Source organism: Bombus affinis, chromosome 7, assembly GCF_024516045.1.
Source record: "Bombus affinis isolate iyBomAffi1 chromosome 7, iyBomAffi1.2, whole genome shotgun sequence".
NCBI classification, from domain to species: domain Eukaryota; kingdom Metazoa; phylum Arthropoda; class Insecta; order Hymenoptera; family Apidae; genus Bombus; species Bombus affinis.
In genome coordinates this window covers 5,936,165-5,949,639 of record NC_066350.1, presented here as the reverse complement: position 1 = coordinate 5,949,639, position 13,475 = coordinate 5,936,165, and the positions used below count along the sequence as shown (strand labels likewise).

Sequence of the window (13,475 nt, the reverse complement as noted above, 5' to 3'; positions counted from 1 at the left end):
AAGGTCTTGAAGCCAGGATACTGAACTTCCCTTAAAAATGGGAATTCGAAAAGAATATCAAGGCGTAAATATAAAACAAAAATTGCTGCACGCCTCTAATGAACGAATTCACTATTGTTTGAATTGACGCGACGCTTGATTGATGGACGCTAATTTTTGTTGATCATATTTACGGCTTGTCGTGCTTTTAATTTTAAAGACGGTATCGCAATAAAATAATATTATAACATCGTGCAGTTTTTATGTATAAACGACAGTTTGAATCTCAATGTGATTTGCAGGATAGTCTTGTGATTTGAGATTTGAAAAACGTTTGCGATTTGAATATCGCGTTCATTTCTCGACTTCGCGCGGTCCCTACATCGACTCCTGCGCAGGCGTGCCGCAGTTCGCATCGGTGAACGGGATCGCCCGAAAACAGCCGAATGTTGACGATCGGAAGCGCGCGTGAATGCGCGGTCGCTTAAAATCTTGCTTGTACCATATTTGAATCACAGTTGGTTGTTATTTCCCTTATCAAGAGTAGAAGATATAAAATTATTAGGCAATAAAGATGTAAGAATTCACTAAAATTCGTTAACTGGAAACTCAAAGTATCGATAAAGCTTATAGTATACTTTTCTTCAATACGACTCTATCTATATATACGAAGGTAAAGATTACTCTCGAACCGTATTGTACAAGTTAGTACTATCTATTCGTAAAATATATATCCCGCATACGTAGTATTGTATCTCTGTTATTAATTACAATTTTTATTATATAGTATATTAAGAAGAATGGACTAGAGTATGCGTATATAAGAAGTTATAAAGAATACTTAACTTTGCGTTTTATTTGAATTTTATTACATTTAGTAAGAAACGATGCGAAACGTAAGTTGCATAATAAATGCATTATGAGGTGTCGATGGAAACCGTTGTCGTAATTATGACTTCACCGTCTCATGGATGGATGATCATGTAATGGTTTTAGTTTTCAGTTTAATCGTTGTCGGTGCCAGTATTATAGCAAATACAGTACTGACATCGACAACGAATATTAAGTAGGAAGTGCTCGTATCAATTAATCTCCTCTCTTTTTCACAAGTCAAATATATATGGTAGAACTTCGTTTATGTAAAATTGTCGAACCAAAGATAATATATTGGTGTAATCGACAGTATAATCGGAGTTTAGGTAACAAGAATCCTCTGATTATGCCCACAACCAATGAGTTTTCGTTTACGTAATAACGATTCACGTTCAGGTAAGCGAATCCGATCAACGATAGTTTATTTAATCGGGCATCACCTACGATTTCGTTGCAGCAAATGAAGTTCGTACAAACGAAATACTATTCTGTGATAATAGAAAGATGTATGTATCTTCGAGCAATTGGGACTTGCGGTGAACTATTTCGATAGCATATCGAGAGAAAAAAGTCAACTGGTTTACGTTATAAACTATCTTGCGTTGTAAAAACAGTCACAAATTCAGAGTGCTCGACATATCGTAGAAGATAAATAGCGATACGGAAAAAGCAACGGATTAAGTAGGAAGAAATGCACAGAGTTTTAACAGGCACGATGACAATACTCGTGATTATCGTTATCAGCCAGTGATCACGATGCTGAGCCGGTGTTTGTGAAACGTGAACGTCGATCGCGCATTGGTCGTGAGAACTTTGAAAGTTGCTTATTTCGTACTCGTCACGTGCACAGAACGTGGAGATCAACATCGAACCAACACGCGAGTTCCTATCTCCAACCAATCGAGCGTCAAACTTTCGTCTCACCTCTTAAGGCTCGTGGCAACTTGGAAATCGTGATTGGCTGATCTGGATCCCTCTTCGTTTTGCTGTCATTGTTTTTGACGCAGGGCACTCGTGGAATTACGCGCGAGCACATCGATCTCATGCTCGCTACATTTCCCGATCTCGCGTCGGATATGTCGCTGCAAGGTGAGATTAAGCGATAAAGCTAGCAAAAAATGAAAGAAGAAGAAAAGGAAACGGATACCATCATATAATGTAATATCGGGATTTTTATCGCAGACAAAATCTTTCTCCTCTTTCCTCTTCGTGTCTTTTTCTTCTCTCGATCGTGTCTGTTCCCCTCGCTTCGTGTTTCTTTCTTTGTCTTTTCACTTTGCCACGATTTCCCAATCGATATCGCTCGATATTCGCCACTCGATATCGACAATCGTTAAAATCTGTCGATCGATCGGTCGATGATCGATTTTTTTTTATCAGTTTTTCATACGACAAATTAATTCGAGTGAACAAAAATCGAGGCGACGTTGGCTCGAAAGCGGTTGTCGTTGAAAAAATCGTTGAGAAGAAAAATTGGACGAAGAGGGGGCGGGAGGAAGGGGAAGAAAAGGTGGGAAAGCTAAAGAAGAGCGAGGAAGAGCGATGAAGAGCGATGAAGAGCAAGAGTGGAGAATTGGCGACTCGCAAGATGCTTTGAGATCCGCGTTCGAATTAATCTTTCGCGGACATAAGACATAATGGCACCGAGCAGCTCAATTACGCTCGGATTAGCAGTACACGAGGGGTTCCCCTTCTCCCCAAACCACTTCTCTCCTCGAGAATCTGTACTCTCAGTGTCCCTTGCACGCTCTCCACCTCGTGCACAATCTACCAGGGCCTTTGAAACGCTATATAAAGTGACAAACTTCCTCGGTGCCGCTGTATTGGCGTTAATACGGCATCACGTTCCGGTCAGGTAATAATCGCCGGATAAAATCTACCGAACGACGATACAGTTCTTAATTCGCATCATCGATATCGCGCCGTTACTCTACTACCGATTGTTACCGTTGCTGTTGCTACTATCGCTGACTGCTGCTTTCATCGCTGTCTCTTCGTGTTTGTAAAAATTCGGGACATCGCCACCGAACAGGGCCGACCGATTCAATCAAATCGGACAAATCCATTCGTCTTTCCACTGCCAACTCTCACGTTCGTCCACGGTGATCCTTTTCGTCAACCGTTGAAGGATGATCCCACTCAAAACACGTGCCTGCTGACGACAATAAACGCCGTGAGATCTACAACTAGAACCTATTCTATAACGTACCACACGGGCGGAAGAAGACGTTTGTCACGTAGCATGATCCATTTACGGATCGAGTTATTTGGGTAGGTAATTTTCACGAGTATCGTTCCCCTTTATTGCGCCAGCAAAATACCGCCAAACCTTCAAAGCGCTGAACCGTCAAGCACGACAACGATTTTACGATCGAGCATGACTATTCGAACGACTCTCGACTATCGACTTTCGATTCTCGATTCTCGGTCGGTATGCACAGTGATCGTGTATCGTAGCTGTATAGGTTAAAGACAATCGCTGGTCACGAGTCGTCTTCCTATCTTTGCTATCTTTCCGCGCGCTACCTATACAGTAGCCTTGTTACGAACGTCAGGATGTGTATCGGCACGTTTTCGCTGCTCTGCTGACTGACCCGAATACCAGCTCCCCTTTTCATTGCCTGTTACTCGTTCACCTCATATCCCTCTCCCTTTTTATCAACCTGTCCGATACGCGCAAACACCAAACCAATTGTTCTCATCTCATCGAGAAAAAACGCTTCCTATCTTTCTTTCGCCACCTATTATTCAATCGGCCAATGCACGAATCAAAGAAACCTTAAATTATAACTAATGAACGAACAGCTACGATTAAGTTACAATAGCCAACTACTGTTACATATATATATATATATATATATGTATATATATATGTGTGTGTATGTGTATATATATATATTTACCTAGAAGAACGGCCAGTCATTGACCACAAAATCCATCATGCTGTAGTTGTAAATATTACCTCTGGTTTCTATATTTCTTTTTTTCTCCGCCTCTGTCGCGTATTGGATATTTGTTATTGGATCTTTGTTCCATTTATTTAACAAACAAGTTATAAAAGTTCTTTTGTTTCCATTCCTTCGTAATTGTTTTAACAGTTGCATTATCATATATCGACCACCGATATGGAAGTAGCATATACGAAAATAACTTAAATTCTTTAACTGATCGTTTCGCGACAAGTCGCGTTACCAGAGAGTCAACGATACGATACAAGATTCACCATGGTATAAAATCTGTTACAGATTTACAAATTCTACGAAGATGAGGTGTCTGGTTGTATTAGCGTGTTCTCTATTGGGATTTCTCGAGCTCGCAAATTCTCTACCTCGAAATGCTACCGATTACGAAGGTTTGTTGATATTTCCAAATTATTCGACCCACTTCGGGTTTTATCAAAAAGCAAATTTTTAATATTAGATAAAATGGTATTTGTCGCTCTTTACGGCAAACACGTCCTGCCATGTTGATAAGAATCAATTATCTTTATAATTATTCGAATTAACAATTACGTGGTATCCAAGACTCACGAACTCGTGAACTGACATTACCAAGGTCGCCACTTTCCACGCTTTTAAATCGCTTATTAAACACCGTTCACGTTTCTACATGTGCATGCTCGCGCTTCGAGCTTCTTCCAGGTCGGTCGTGTTTCCTGAATTCCAGCAATTTAAATTCGAGTAACTCGAAACGAAATGGTTCGTTTTCATTCAAATTCGATAAAAATTGACGATGATCGAAAGCACGCAGAAAAATAATTTTTCATTATCGGCGATGGTTACAGGTACCTACTAAATGAATAGTTTTCCTATCGATAATAGTTATCGATAATCAATAAAAATGTGTATCGTTTATGATATTTATCGGTAATGGTAACTAACAAAGTTTTAGTCGTGTTTAATGGTTAATCCTAGTCAAAATCGTTCCAAGTAAAATACGAATTCGTATTCTGTAACTTTCTTAAATTTGGGTCATAACGGCTACGATCCCTGATAAAAATACAAATTTACGTAAACATCGGTAATCTCATAGTTATTCGCTATGATATTACAAACGAGCGTGTTTCTTTACTCTTTACAGATATGTCCTTTTGGCTGAAATCCGGCCAAGAGAATCTACGAAGAATTCTGGCTTATCGAAACAACGAAAATCGCGCGAAGAATGTAATTATCTTTATCGGTGATGGCATGGGAATATCTACGATCACAGCTGGTCGAATATACAAAGGCCAAATCAAGGGTAACACCGGCGAGGAATACAAATTAGCTTTTGAAAATTTTCCTAACACTGGACTCGCCAAGGTACTTATACACGTACAGCGGTTTGCAAAAGTTTCGTAGCCGGACAAATTTCTATTCGAGTTGTTCCTTATAGACGTACAACACCGATAAACAAGTACCCGATTCAGCTGGAACAGCTACCGCGATATTTTCCGGTGTTAAATGCCGATACAAGGTTATTGGATTAGATACGAAAGCTTCGTTTAATCGATGTAATAACAAAACCGACGGGGCGAGCAAAGTTACGACTGTCGCAGATTGGGCGCAGCAGAGTGGCATGGATACCGGTAAGCCGCTTCTTATACTTGCGAAAAAAAGAAAATGATAGGGAAAGGATTGAACTGATAACCCGTTGCAAATACGTAAATAAATAGATGAAAAGAGATTTCGCCAGAGACTTATTGTATATGTGTGGTGTGTGTATATACATACATATATATATATATTATATAACCTAACCTATATATATATAGGTACATGTAGATGCACGTATCAAGCGTAACTATACATACGTATAATTGACCGAATGAAATGAAATATGTATATATATATATATAAATATGTATATATATAGGTTCATGTAGATGCACGTATTAGGCGTAACTATACATACGTATAATTGACCGAATGGAATGGTCGATACGCATAGATAGAACCGGGACTGGCGCGAACGTGACTCGTTAGCAACGACGACCTACTCACGGCCAGCTACCGGTGTTAAACATTAAACATCAGTATCGAATAGACCTTGCCGGGACGAGCTCGAAAACGACACGGCAGAGAGAAGGTCGCGAGCCAACTTTCCGCCTTATCTAGGGCATAACGCTCGTAACTCTCGTTTTTTTCACCATTGCTTTCCAATATGTCAGTGAATGAACGAAACGCGAGAGCAAACATCTTTTTCCTAGTATAAACTCGCAAATATGAAACGAAAGAGACGCGTTAATATAAGATAAAGCGAAATTAAATTTTGGATGATTTTCTCATTTCCTTTTTTGCTGAATCGTTCGGCGAAATACAGGGTTTGTCACGACAACTCGGATCACGCATGCTACTCCGGGCGGATTATACGCTCATACCAATAATCGCGACTGGGAATGCGATACGTCGATACCGGCGCAGTATAAAGGTTGCGTAAAGGATATCGCGAGACAACTAATCGAAGACGAACCAGGAAACAAGTTCAAGGTAAGGGAATGTATTTGTCCTTTCCCTTGATTTCACTGTACCCTGTTAGCCATAAGTATTAGGATACGTAATTTACTATTCGTACTTACGTTAAGCGTACGTGTTTGCACTAACGATTCATCGTACAATATACATTTTCGATATACACGTTTCAAATTCCGTACTGTTGCAATCGTGATGATCGTTCCTCGTCTTCAAAATGCTTTGTACAGCGCGCGTAATAATTTCTTCACAAAGATATTCCACGATCAGTTGTCCAGATACTTTCGCGAGCCACTACATTTCCATCCGTATTCGTTGCCGCTTCGAACGTTCGTCTAACGATCGTTTAATTAACGTCAGGTGATTATGGGTGGTGGAGCGCAACATATGGGCTTACCAATGGAGCCGATAGATCCCGATACGTGTGTCAGAGGAGATGGACAAAATTTGGCGGATGTATGGGCTGAGAATAATCCCGACGGCAAAGTGGTGACCAATCTCGAACAGCTTCTCTCCGTCGATATCGCTAACACGTCGAAAATTCTCGGAATTTTTGCTCCTAGTCATCTCCCTTACCATGCTGTGAAGACGGAGCAAACACCGAGCTTAGCCGAGATGACCCAGCAGGCTGTTCGGTTGCTTAAAAAAAATGACAATGGTTTTCTCTTAATGGTGAGTGAATGATTAAACAGATCCAACTTTATGCCAGAACTTTATCAAAATCGTTCGTTCGTGTAAAGAAGCAACGTGGTGGCAAAGCGGTTAAAAATATTCGTTGCGGGCATAGGTGGAGAGTGGAAGAATAGACATGGCGCATCACCATAACTGGGCGAAGCTAGCGTTGAGGGAATTATCGGAACTCGAAGAAGCGATATCGGTAGCTCTGCAGGAAATTAAACTGGAAGAAACGTTGGTGATCGTAACTGCGGACCACTCGCACGCGTTCACCATGAATGGTTATCCGAAACGTGGAAACGATATCCTTGGTTTCGCCAACGATCCAAACAAGCCAGAAATACAGTCCTACGAAACGCTCAGCTACATCAATGGTCCAGGATTCTATCATCATAGGCGAAAGGATAGTAACAACATTAACGAAACATGGAGACCTGTCGATCAAGACAAGGAACGCGACGAACCATATTACACCCATATGGCTGGCATATACTTGGAAGATGAAACTCACGGGGGCGAAGACGTTGGAGTCTACGCTATAGGTAAAATATATTACCTTTGCTTGCTTTCGTCTACCGACGTTATCGAGATATGAAAATTAACGACAAACTAGCGATCGAAATACTAATACTATGCTTTCGTGAAATCAACAGACACTATGTCGTATAAAATTTAATTCAATCTTATCGATTGAATATTACCGATGAAGTAGAAGTTAGCCTGCTGTAAATAATATCGCTAAAATTAATTAAGATAGCACATCAAATTGGAAAAACTGTCTCTATCTTATCTATATAACTTGACAATCAACATTGCATAATGCACTGTTCAACTGACGAAATTGCTGTATGTTTGACATTGACGGATACCATTTTATTTATTACAGATTAACTTCCAGAAGGTAGCTTTATTGTGTCATAATATTTTACGATAACTCTAAAACATAAAACAAAGAATACAATTTTGCGCTATCAATTTCTACGATATCTATCAATCTTATATTCCTCAATTTCTGACTTTATATTCTACTTGAGGAAATATAATTAACGCTTAAATATTTTTCAGGTCCGTACTCCCACTTGATTCGTGGCACTTTCGAGCAAAATTACATCGCTCACGTAGTAGCGTATGCGGCGTGCCTCAAAAACTGGCCTTCCCACTGTGATAACTCCCATTCTTACAATTCGGTAACTCAACCTACTAGTTCCCCTATTGTGTTTCTCCTGACGTCCGTGCTGCTTTTAATCGTCACCGGGTTCGATTAATCGTATGTATTAACCATAAACACGAACAACGCACGTGACGAGTATGCTTCTTCTTGCTGATCGTACTTTTGCGTTTTCTTCGCTATTCTTTCTCATTCAAATATCCTTTGCCTAGATCTCGTCTATCCCTTCTTTTCCTCCAATCGTTGAATTCTTCCATAGCCAATTATAATTTACGCGTCAAATATATTTGATGCCTTTCCTACTTTTCGTTACTTCCCCTCTGTATTCCTCTTTTTCTTTTCTATCACTTTCTTTGATTTTGAAAGCAGTACAAAAGACACATGTATATACCGCTCGAAAGTATTCGAACTTCTTTTCCTTATTTTTGCCACAGGATGTAATTTAATTGCTGGATCACGAGCCAAAGTTACATGTTAACAAATAACGACTACATTCTGTATTATTGTTATTTTATTTTTACGACACGATAAAATTGGTTTTATCGCCTGTAAAACACAGATGAGATAAGAAGAATTTTTATAAGCTGCAAATCAACTAAAGCGTTGTTTCGAACGCTTATGAGCGGTGGTGTACACATACGCATAAGCGGCAAATATATTCGCAAATAACTATTGGTATAACGTTTGATCTAGAATACAGCGATCAACAATACGAATTGTCCTTTGTATATAATTTTCACGATTCATATTGTATTTCAATGTCTGGCTCAACTTACTATAGTATATTTATACACTTGCGTACGTGTATGCGTGCGTAATGTAAAGGCTCGTTCAGACGCGTCTAATAATTTAGTCGAGTAGTTTAGTAAGACGTTTCAATGGTTTAGTCGAGTGGCGAGTAATTTTAGTAACTTACCGTGTGTGGACGAAAGTGTAGTCGAGTAATTTAGTGAAACGATTTGGTCGATCTTCTAATGGATGTAGAAAGATCCGTTTCGAACGTACGTGTATTTCAAACGTATCCATAGTATTATGGCAATAAAATCTAATAAAACGGATCTTCTCGGCAAAGTCGTTCTACCAAACTAACGAACGCGTCTGAACGGGCCTTAACGCCCCTGCAGGCGCGTGTCAGAGAACGTAAGTTATTTAATTAATGCAGTTTCATCTGTGATATATACGCAAATTAGCTGGTAATCGTAACCATAACTATAATTGTACTCGTTTTTGAAAAGTATGCGGTTCGCTTACAGTTGAACAAACGAAAAAAAATCGAACGGAAAACTGTTTTCGATATACGACGATACGAAACATTGAGAGCAGAAGCGAATAAAATAATGTTGTAAACTCGCATTTGGAAAAGAAGTAGCTTAGCTCGCCTTTGCGCTCAATGCCACGTATATGTTTTCATTTACTCGATCTTCGACGAGAACGTTCGTCCGTCTTGGTCGATTATTCCTCCATTCCACTCCGATCCCCCTTCGACCTTTCTGAAAAGAATCAACGATGCCCCTGACACACATTTCAATCAACTAATTCGTCTACGTAATTAAACGTAAATCCTGAAATGCAAGAGGGACGAGAGCACTGGTACTTCAGATACATCAACTTATTGTTCGGTCATTCTGATATCGGAAAAATTATGCGAATCAACGTTTAATATGTGGAAATCAGGAATACAAAAATACACGGAAACAATAAAAAGCGTCTCGTGAGGATGATTTATTAAAACGGTAAAAAAATGTACATATAAGTGTGCATAAAGACGCTAGAGCCGAGTTTGTCGAGAGCCCTTCGATTCATCGAGTACGCGCGTAGTATCAGACTAATTCTTGATTATACAAGTTCCAACTTTTCTTGGAAATTTTCCAAATTTTCTTCGAAGCGGAAGATATGTTACTATACATTTTTTACCTACTTTCGAATGAAAGATAATGCCCTGCCAATTGTCTGCTCCTACCTAGTTGGGAATTTCTCAAATTCGCGTATACTTGACGAGTTTTCAAGCCGTAAAAGCATTCACTTTGCCGTTGATACATAGTAAATCTAACGATAAGAGCGTATACAGGCGAGCGTGTATACTTTATCCGCGTGTGCGATACAGAGGATTAGAGTACAATCGATTTCCCTTTGACAATGGTAATGTAGTAATTCTTATAGATAAGAGGGTTAGTATTATCGCTAACGAAGTTTCGGTCTGGCTTGACCGACGCAAATGGATTTTTACACGGTTGTAAAAGAACTTCGACGTCAGCAACGGAATTTATACGATTTATTTCCCAAAGCATTTCTTGCGCAGTGTAAGACGTGATGGTGGTTGGAGCTAACGTCTTGGAAAACTCGCGTATCGTCTCGAGCCATGTGTCTTTTCCTGCAAACCCAGTCGTCCGATAAAGACCAGGATTATAGAGACAAATTAAATCAGGAGTAGCAAGAGTTTGCGATGGATCGCGAACCAAGCAGTGATAAAGCTTCTCCGGTTTAAACGTAACGATAACAGCTCGACCAGCGGATTTACATTTCTTACAAATTTGAACCATGGATAAAAGTCTAGGAGGGATGTCTTTCGGTAATTGTAACTCTGGTCCAATCAAAATCAAATGGAGCTTCTGTAAGTTCGGTAAGAAATGAAGAAACAGTTTCTCCCAGACGTCTAAATGTATACCTTCGAATTGGAATTCCGCGCCAAGTATATGAATAGTCCAATCGGTTCTATCTCGCCATTCGGGGCAAGAAATCTGCATGGAATAAAGGGCTGTCAGTGGAATCGTGCACAGATGCGATAATAGAGCGTACGTATAACAATCCATTTGACGATAATATAAAGAATTCCCGTAAATTCGATGCATTAATTTATCGAAATCGAATTCTGGCTGCGCGACGAACATTTCCAGATGCGCGTTCGGAATTTTCGGATTAACGTAACCGTGTTTGTGTTGAAGGTGCAAAATTCTTTGATAAACTCGAAACTCTTCGCACCAATTTTTATGTTCGTCACTATGTTCCTCGCAAAAGAATTCCATCCCGCAGTGCGTGCAGCAGATTAGTTTTTCGCTAAAGCGACGACAAACTCGACAAACTCTAGGATATAATATGATTTCTTTTTCCCAAAGATCCAACGATCTTTTGACCTCAGACTCGAGTATCGCCAGCAATTTTAGCCGATAAATACGGTACTGGTCCGCGTCCAATTGCACGCCCGAACCATCAGAGAGTGTCAAGACGATGGACGAATGAATCTCTGTCAGTGCTTCACACAACTCACGATGCAGCGACAGTCCCTGCGTTTGATGCATTATCGAGCAATAAGACACCATTTGGCAACGCTCGCAAAATAACTGAGACTTCTTCGAGCAAACCATACAAAGGCTAGACACGAATACGAACCGTGGTTTTACCTTTAATTCGATGCATTCGTCCTCTACGCTCTCATCCTCCTCTGATAATATCGATGAGTTAATTAATAAAGACGACTGAACCAAAGGATACATTAATCGAGAACGTACACCGATTGGATCATTCGTTTGGTGAAAACAGTCTGTCCTTTCTTTCTGGTAACGCATAACATCGGGTGTTATAGTTTTCTCTGTTGTTCCTCTTCTTTCTCTCTCTTCCTTCGCTTTCGCTTCATCGCAAGTCGTTGATTTCCCACAAGCTACGTTACACTTCGACGATCTCAACGCTGGTAACTTGCTTCCTTTGCTCCGATGTTTTCTGCGACCCATTGCAGATTCTTCGAAACTCGTGCACTGTCACTTTATTCAAATTTCAAATTAATTACGGTACTGACGTGTTTCATTTCGTGCTTTTTATTTCCTCCTCTTCTCTTATTTTCCTTTCTCTCTCTCTCTCTCTCTCTTCGATAATTTGACATTTATTATATTAATCAGCTATAGTGGGAAGCGTTTGAACACTCGCGAAAGTATGTGAACACTTATGGAAACTGTTTTTAAATATATGGGTTATGCAAAAAATTTCGCACGTATATACAATGTGATACGATCATCATAATCACATTGGTAAATTAATAGGATCATCTTTCGCTTTATGTAGCTGTATATTTAATGTTTCAGTAGTGTTTTAATTGAAAGTATTATGTAACAAAGAGCTTTCAAGTGTTTCTTAATTATGCAATCTATTACATGCAAGTGTTGGATCTAACTTTATCTGGATCGAAAGCATGTAACGAAGAAATGCAAATGAACGAGCAAATGAATCCGATTAAGAATACACGGGAAGGAGAGAGAAAGGGAAAAAAAGGAGATACGAGAAAAGAAGATTAAAATTTTTACTAAAAATTTAGTAGACACGAACGATATATAGGAAAATCTCTTACCTTGTAATATTACACTAAATCTTGATAATATAAGAGTAATAAATTACTAAATAATATTTATGATGTATATGAATTCATTATTATTAAGAAGAAAAACAATTATCCGATTCTATTTGAAATGATATCACGTAAATAACGCGTGATCGATTTGACAATAGAAAGGCGCACAATGGATGCAAACTAACTCGTCGAAGTCTCATATAATACGCATGCATCGTCTAGACAGAACTCTCTTACGGGCACTATGCCCATTGCCCAGATAAAGTATTTCGAGCATCATTCCTCGGTGTATACCCCCTATGCCCAGGGTAACTTGCATCTAAATTAATTAGTCTTCGTTTGTAATAAGATGAATTTATTACAAAGCAGCCGCGTGTATTTTTATTTCTTCCTTCGATTTCTTATTGAATTTTCCTCCGAAATCAATATTTTTGCATTATTTTACGATTATCGAAGCTTTTATTAAATTTTTTATTCTACTACTCAACAGAAGACTACATTCTTTTTAGGCATGTACCTTTCTCTTGCATTTTTAGGAAATTATGCATTTAGTCGTACGTACGTGAAAGAATATATACGAAAATAAATAATTGTATAATGTTTTGTTTATTACTTTAATTTTCAAATTTACTTTATAAAAATTTACTTTTTGCATTCTAAAAATATGTTCAGCATATTCCTGTTCTCCTGTTTGTTTTATGTAAATTTAATTTCTTATATTTAACGAAAGAAACAATTTCATGTATGGAAGAGTACATGACAACTGCCACGTTCGTTAACTTTGCAATATAAAATACTAGTCCTATTTTATAGATTTTCATAACATTCAGAAAATTCGTTCTCAGATTAGTTTTGCTTTTTATCATTTTTACAAACTGAAACGTATCGGTAAAGTAAATTTCTTCTCTTGTTACGTTTCTATACAAACAATAAAATCGGTTATATCGTTTATCATCAACCATTTATTATCTAATTGTCTGTTTTTTATCTATAT

General features: G+C 38.8%; 2 protein-coding genes across 3 annotated transcripts; one reads left to right on the top strand and one right to left on the bottom strand.

Annotated features, from left to right (window-relative positions):
• Window positions 1-918: 918 nt before the first annotated feature.
• Window positions 919-9,441, top strand: LOC126918753 (alkaline phosphatase 4-like). Of its 2 annotated transcripts, XM_050727127.1 has the most exons (8): window positions 921-3,123; window positions 4,098-4,204; window positions 4,933-5,153; window positions 5,227-5,419; window positions 6,154-6,320; window positions 6,663-6,974; window positions 7,090-7,519; window positions 8,043-9,441. In XM_050727127.1, exons 1-8 carry the CDS (start codon window positions 3,095-3,097, stop codon window positions 8,240-8,242), a joined length of 1,659 nt encoding a protein of 552 aa, XP_050583084.1. In that variant the 5' UTR covers window positions 921-3,094; the 3' UTR covers window positions 8,243-9,441. The 2 variants fall into 2 exon arrangements, with proteins under 2 accessions (XP_050583086.1, XP_050583084.1); XM_050727129.1 differs by lacking the exon at window positions 4,098-4,204 and having other exon boundaries at window positions 919-3,123.
• Window positions 8,386-12,975, bottom strand: LOC126918755 (uncharacterized). The gene is made up of 2 exons (XM_050727134.1): window positions 12,482-12,975; window positions 8,386-11,900 (listed from the first exon to the last, which is right to left on the bottom strand). Exon 2 carries the CDS (start codon window positions 11,868-11,870, stop codon window positions 10,254-10,256), a length of 1,617 nt encoding a protein of 538 aa, XP_050583091.1. The 5' UTR covers window positions 11,871-11,900; window positions 12,482-12,975; the 3' UTR covers window positions 8,386-10,253.
• Window positions 12,976-13,475: the final 500 nt, after the last annotated feature.

Bases quoted from the DNA above. Each gene is read 5' to 3' on its own strand.
- LOC126918753 (XM_050727127.1), top strand. From the start codon at position 3,095: ATGATCCATTTACGGATCGAGTTATTTGG. The intron at 6,975-7,089 runs GTGAGTGAATGA...TTGCGGGCATAG, and splicing joins ACAATGGTTTTCTCTTAATG to GTGGAGAGTGGAAGAATAGA. The intron at 7,520-8,042 runs GTAAAATATATT...AATATTTTTCAG, and splicing joins CGTTGGAGTCTACGCTATAG to GTCCGTACTCCCACTTGATT.
- LOC126918755 (XM_050727134.1), bottom strand. From the start codon at position 11,870: ATGGGTCGCAGAAAACATCGGAGCAAAGGAAGCAAGTTACCAGCGTTG.